The sequence below is a fragment of the Camponotus vicinus genome, unplaced genomic scaffold (assembly GCF_025532165.1).
Source record: "Camponotus vicinus isolate PSW18456_S1 unplaced genomic scaffold, iyCamVici1.0 SCAF_9, whole genome shotgun sequence".
Classification (NCBI taxonomy): Eukaryota; Metazoa; Arthropoda; class Insecta; order Hymenoptera; family Formicidae; genus Camponotus; species Camponotus vicinus.
In genome coordinates this window covers 16,372,831-16,380,202 of record NW_028141981.1, presented here as the reverse complement: position 1 = coordinate 16,380,202, position 7,372 = coordinate 16,372,831, and the positions used below count along the sequence as shown (strand labels likewise).

Below are 7,372 nucleotides of genomic sequence, written 5' to 3'. Positions count from 1 at the left end.
TATAATTTTTACGATTGCATACTCTCTGAAAATAGTATAAGTAATTCAGATAATAAATATTTGTTCATAAAAAAGGTTCAATATTTTGATGGCAAAATTGATTGAAACATAAATCGAGATAAGTGGATCGAGCAATATAATTACATTTCGTATTAGATATACATTGTAATATATACTTTCGTACATTGAATATAGAGAAATTCTTTTAAAATGGATGCGATAGTACGAGAGGCTGTATAATGTAAGTGTAACAGAAGTATATACATTGCACGAATAAATTCATCTTACCGTAGAAATTTTGCCTTTAATATTATTCAATCTTAATGGAAAGGAATAATGAAAGGTCAAGTAAAAAGACAAAGTAAATGAAAGACCTCATTTGTGTAAAACAGATGAAACGTATTCTCTTTATTCGTATTCGTATGCCATCGAGTTTTATCTTACGCGATCGGACATTTCTCGGCTTAACGTGTAACGGATTGAAATTTGGACATTAGTGACTATAACTCTAGGGCCAGGCTCGTGTCTATTTACAATAGATCTTTGTACAAAAACTAGTTTCATATAAACAGTTAAACCCACATTCGTGTATCGCGTCAGTGATCGGGAACGAAGACGTCGCTCCTTAAGAGAGAAGATCTTCTCGAGTTTCGGCGAAGTCCTTTGAACGAATATATCTTTCTTTGGGTCGTTATAAAAATTTTGCGTAAGAAAACATGAGCATTGATGAGCTTCGAATACGATCACATTAATATTGTTAGTATTTTGAGAATAAGGCTGGAGAATATAAGCTTTGTTCGGATACTCTTCTTAATCGTCTTATTTTATAAGACTGTCAGGGAAACCCGAAAGTAGCTTGTAAATTGTAAAAGTTCCAAAAGAATTAGTATGTGAAATACATATAAAAAGATGCTGTTTTGTGCGCGACTTGGAAACCGGAAGTATGAATAAAATATAAAACACCATTGAAATTTTCCCTCAGTTCACTTTGACCCAGCCTCATCTCTCTTTCTTCTTGTTATTGACGTTAACTACTTAGGGGTTAGACTCTTTGTACGTTACGATATTCCGTTTATACCTCAGTATATGGCAGTAAAGAAATAATTCTGAACATGTATGGGGGTACTCCCTCTATCTCGCTAATGTCGTTTATCTCGTTTTTCCAGGTAAAATTATGAAAACGTAGATTATGCCGTCCGTGGGATCGGCATCGATGTAATATCGACAGGAGATCGCATTTCCGGTCAATACGATCGAGAACGACTGCACATCAATTTCTTTTTCCTGTTTTGTTTGCTAAACGTTAAGTGTATTTCGCGGAGTAGTTTGTAACTCACGTACCATGGGAAGATAGATTTCGCGTTCGCGTCGTGTGAATCCACGTGGGTGGATTTCTATAACGCTTTACATTTACGCGTGTAAATATAATCGTCGGCGTCTTAGAAGCTCACGAGGTCGATCCCGCAAAGGGAATTCCTCCGAACTTATATACAGCTCTCTTGTATCCGATTCGAGCGTGTCACCACTTCCGGTTGATGGAATTTGCCTTGCGCGGAGACCGACGATGAAACGGGCCTCTGCGGCATCGAAAGACCTTTGCTCGTCCTCTGAAGGCTATAATATACCTGAAAGCAAGAAGCGCGTCCGATATTTATCAGACTTATTGTATTGATTAATGAAAGGGATAGATATGCACGCTGCGCAATTTTTATTTAGACGTATAAAAATTGTGCAATATTAATGTATATTTAGGTGGAATAGATAATTTATGAATATTTAGCCTAAGAGCAATACTGAGCATCTTATCTTTCTGTTTTGTCTCATTTCAGTTTTATTCATTTATTTGTTTATTTATACATTTATAGTTATCTGATAAAAATTTTAATAAATGTTAACTAGCAACATTATTTTTGATGTAATTTAACACTTCGATGAGAAAGTTGTTGATTAATTTTTTCCTTCTCGCATTTGTTTAATACGTTATAATTATTCAGGCATCAAATAGAAAGCGATCGCTTACGAAGAAGAGCGGAAGTCGAATACGAGACGAGTTACGTGCATCGAGGCTGGCCTCGTCAAATTATCGAGAAAACTTCGACGTAATTAAACTTACGAAAGCGCAGATAACTCAAGGCTCTGCTAAACCGGAAAAGTTAAAGTGGGAGACTGCCGCATATTGAAGCAACCGATTCCTTCCCGCGACTAACTTCCCATCGCTCCGCTTCAAGCTTCTAATATTTAAAACGATCCCTCTAATTTAGCTTTACGAAAGTATAGACGAGGCAATATTTCGATGGAAACGTGAAGATCGCGAATCAAGTATTATAAAATCGTAGAGCTTATTTGATATGTTCGACTATAATTTCATCTATTTTTAATTCCTTATTTTTAACTTTGCATCGTTTGCTTATTTTCCGAAACTTAACGAAGGAGTTAATTTTATAGAAATATTAAATAATAAATACCGCTATGTCAAGTTTTCATTTTCAAGTAATAATTATATTTTTTAGGACATACATATATTGCTCTTGCTAAACTCATAAACACATAATTGCATTTTATTTATAAAAATATTATATTATAATAATATAATATTTTTATAAATAAAATGCAATTATGTGTTTATGAGTTTAGCAAGAGCAATATATGTATGTCCTAACAAATATAATTATTACTTGAAAATGAAAACTTGACATAGCGGTATTTATTATTTAATATTTCTATAAAATTAACTCCTTCGTTAAGTTTCGGAAAATAAGCAAACGATGCAAAGTTAAAAATAAGGAATTAAAATATTATATTATATTATAATATAATATAATATAAAATAAAAATATTATAGTAAAATATATGATATAATTAATTATAATACATAATATAATTAATTAATTATAATATAATATAAAAATATTATATTATATTTATAAAAATAAAAAAAGCAGTTCACACTAATTTCTTCGCCGGCAAGGAAATTAGTCTTCATATTAATTAGGAACAAATTGCGATATGTAAACATAATTACATACGTTTTGGTTGTTACGCTGATTGTAGGCATCCATGGCCATCTGTTTGAAATCAGCCATCGTGGGCGGATGATTGTAAGTGCTTTGCTGAGGCACATGATTTTGCGGATAATTTAGGGTGGGCGTTGGCAGACAGTCGGTCAACATCGGATCCGGAGGCAAGTCCAGACTGTGTTGAATGATCGGCCTTTTCTCCGGTGAGGCGTTCTCGTCGGTAGCGCGATCTTTCTTTCTTCGTTGTGGTGGTGTCTTATAGACGGGCGTGTACGTTAAAGGTCTTCTTTCTGGGGACAGATTTACGGAAGCCATGCAGAAACGAGCGACTAAGCCGCTTAGTCGATTAAATCAAGAAAGACACGGTTACTTTATAAATACTACCTCTTGTAAAAGCGACAACCATGAGTCTCGGGATTGATTCGTGTCGTATTTTTTATCACGTCGAGAAAGGCGAGGATTTGCGCTACGCCATCGATGAAATTTTCATTACGAAACGCGAATTTTATGAGAAATATCTCGATTTTTAAACATCTCAATCCAACCTCATTTTCTCGACATTATCATTATTCGCGGAGCTCGCCCGCCGACGCAGTTCGCGTATTAATATCGCAAATGGAAATGTATTTTTATGGAAAAAGTAACATCGCGCTGAAATGAATTTAAATGAGAAGTTTGTTTCACGGACTTGCTTGCTATATAAGTATAAAAACTAACATTACGTGTTTGTTATTATACTCTTGGAAAATAATGTTAGAGGTTTATTATGTTCACGCAGATTTAAAATATGTATATATGATGTGTTTTTTCAATCGTGCACACTTTCCTATCTCGTTCGAGAATATTTTGCACAGGGCTTAATTTGTAGTTACTGCAATTTTAATTATACAAAAAGCTCCATTGGATTATTATTACTCTGTTACACAATTTTATATATGCACTCTAAAAACGAAGTAGTAATTTATAAAAGGAATTAAATATTGATACTATATTTTTATATTATTATTATAAATTCTGCCAATAATTTAATAATATTATATTTATATAAATATATTAAATAAATATGTAATATACAAGAAATTAATGCCGTAATATCTAATTCCGTATAATATCTAATATATAAGAGTAATTAATGTCGTAATATGGATGTATTGAAAATCGGAAAAGTTTAAACATACATACATATACTTTCTCTTACTTAAAGGCAAGCAACGATAAACTTAAACTCATTTAATATTGAACACGTTATCGCTATCGCACAATTTTCTACATGATTTATCAGGCTTTACTGAACTCTACATGAAAGTCGTCATAACTTGTTATTTAACGATTTTGGCTCTTGAAAGGAATGTGATTAAGAAATTTATTATATATATGTATATCTAGCAATACCTGTAAGTAAACTAATAGGAGATATACTTTTATCTTGCATGATATAAATTTCAAATAAAAGATATGCAATAATACATTTCATAATAAAAGTTTGTAAGAGAATTTATTAATGATAAAATTTTTATATTATTATATTTATATTTATATTACGCATTTCTCAAAAATTAAAGTTATTTTTATAGTGCTCTCCCTCTCTTTCTTTTTATATTTCTTTTATCTTATAGCGATTTTTTTATAAAATTCACGATTTATAAAAATAATGTGATAACTGAATTATATATATTATATCACATCGAAAAAATAATTTATAAATATGCACACATAAATAAATTCTCTTCTAATGATTGGATTATCGACAGACTCACCATACTCGTTCGGTATGATGTCCGGATCGATGTCATCGACCGCCTGCTTGGTCTGAGGGTGCACTGGGGTGGTTGCACCTGCATTAGGCGGCTCGCATACGATGGGAGCGTGCTTTGGACTTCCGGGTCGACCGGTGGAGTGCTTCCGGTAGAGCGCCGCCAGGATTCCAGCAACGGCCAGGGCCAAAAGGGTCGCCATGGCTGCCAAGCCCAGCAACAACGGATTCAACATCGATGCGTCGGTGTTGCCTGCCACGACAGTCGATGCAAAATGCTCGATCAACTGGAACTTTTATCGATCTTCCTTCCTCCCTCTCTCTCTCTCCCTCTTCGTTCCTCGTGATATAACAACTCGAGACTCCCACCCCTTTTTTCTCGAATCCTACATTCTGTCCAACACGGAGTAGAACTTGGCAACTCTTGAGAAGGAAGCGTTACAAGTAACTTTCCTTTCATCACTCGCTTTTTCGCGTATCGAATGAAGGAGAACGGCGATACGAATTAAGGGGAACGGCAATACAAATTAAGGATTGGTTTTCCGTATTTTCCAATTACCTCCCCCTCCCCCCCGGATTGTATCCGGAGCAGCTGCTGCTGCAAATTCGTGAACAGAAACCGAGGATTGTAATAAATGTTTTGTACGTTCCGGTATACTCGGAAGTGATTTTTCCAGGCGTACCATTGTGGCCTTTCTCTTTGTCTCGGTAAACGAAGGTACGAGAAAGGAAGCGATTCAATATTTCCCTATTATCGACGCGTGACAACGCCCTGCACAAAGACTAGTTCTACCTACAGCTGTAGATCGAAAAGAGATCGTTGAACGAGTACACTGCCTTGGTATATATCGCAAAGCGTTGTTCTGAAAGTGGCCTGATTGCAAGAGCTAAACCCCCTTCCCTTCCTCCATCCCTCCCACTCTTTGTGATAATGCCGCTCGCAGGCTGGGTGCGATCGTTAGAGCTTGAACCGCGCTTGGAAAAAAGATTGTAACTGCTGTTCGACGCGATAATTTGTTGTGCCGACAAACTCAATTTCGCATTTGTTTATTGTATAAGACAAACTCGATTAAAATTATATCTCCAATCTTTTTTCTCTGCCGCTACAGTTTCATTGGATTACATCTCCGAGGGAATATTACGCAATGTCACAACATCATAATACCATACACTTTGATCGCGCGCGCGTATAAAAGCTCAGTTTATGTTCCAACTGTGATTGCACCCGCATAACTTTTTCATTTTTTTTTATCAATGTTTTAAACAATATTCTCTCAACCTATTCACAATTATGGTCATTCCGTATTTATTCTCTTTCTTAAAACCAACTTTTAGCAATAACTGCATAGTAATTACAACATAACTGTCTATTATTTCGTTTTCAAATAAACAGACGCACAATTATGGAACTATCTATGTATTCATGATTCTTCTGTTTGGAAGAACATTTCATGAAATAATGTAAATAGCATTCCTTTGTGCATTCCCTCTTTTTATAATCTCCCTTTCAAAGAGACGAGCGTCATCAATATCAAGCGCCTGGTTTAATAAGCGCGACAATAATTAACGTAGGCATGTCTATCATTATAACTCAATCCCTCCGTATAAATATGCATTCCTGTTATATTTGCAATATATGAACACCTAGGTCTTGTTAATACGCATTTTTTACGTGTGCAGGTGCGTGTGCAAATATCTATTTGCATGCATATGAATTTGTGTCGCGTTTCTAATAAGTTTCATAAAGAGAGAATATAATTACATCAATTAATAACATCTACAGAGACACTTTTTAATATTTTCTTATAAGTATAAGTGCTGAAGTCTACCTTCTATTTAGGTTATTGTTACGAATAGGCTCGTGAATGTCGCATGTAAATATAAACTGGCTCGTCCGGACATATGTGGGACACTATGGGCATTTGTGTGGAGACCATGTCCTCTTGACACTGCATTTCCTCGTATTCCCTCACGTGTACTTATCACCAACCGTTTCATCTGAGTTTCCTTCAGCCGAAACCATGTACTCTGTACGAGCATTTTAAATACATACAGGCCTTTACAGTAAAATACGGCTCGATCTACTACAATGCGCAATACTGCGAGATGAAATATGACGAAATTATAATTAATATAATCAGATTCATGCATTATCAAAATGCACTATTGTCATTATACATTGGTGCAATAGCTGTATTAATAATGGCAAATATTATGAATACAAGTTCCACAATCTGCTATTACATTACATGCGATAACTAAAGCTTAAACGAGCGGTAATTTCTGAAGCGAGGAGCTTGCAGCTTAGTTAAAAATACGAAAAGACGACAGTGATGCGCCTTGTAAAGCTCGTTTAGCGCTTTAAAATCGACCGCGGCCCATTCAAGATTTCAAAGAAATGAAACAGTGTAAACGAGATCGCTCCTAGACTACAAGTACAGGCTATAACTTTGATGTTTCTGGCTTGTTGTTTGCAGTTAGCATAAGGCACCAATAAATATATTTTTTTCAACATGATTACCTTAATATCGCGAATAAATTGCGCCCATTAATCATGGATTATTGAAATATTTTAGATATGGACATAAGTATTACGTAATTT

The 7,372-nt window shown here is 35.0% G+C and overlaps 1 protein-coding gene across 4 annotated transcripts in view; it reads right to left on the bottom strand.

The window, feature by feature from the left end:
- Nucleotides 1-378: 378 nt before the first annotated feature.
- LOC145977542 (neural cell adhesion molecule 1) overlaps nucleotides 379-7,372 on the bottom strand; it is a 249,793-nt gene continuing 242,799 nt past the window's right edge. For all 4 annotated transcript variants that reach the window (XM_083109638.1, XM_083109636.1, XM_083109639.1 and 1 more), the window contains 3 exons: nucleotides 4,775-5,023; nucleotides 3,027-3,307; nucleotides 379-1,625 (listed from right to left, as the gene is read on the bottom strand). In XM_083109638.1, coding sequence (XP_082965764.1) covers nucleotides 1,485-1,625; nucleotides 3,027-3,307; nucleotides 4,775-5,023 — 671 coding nt within the window. In that variant the 3' untranslated portion in view covers nucleotides 379-1,484. The remainder of the gene's footprint in view (nucleotides 1,626-3,026; nucleotides 3,308-4,774; nucleotides 5,024-7,372) is intronic.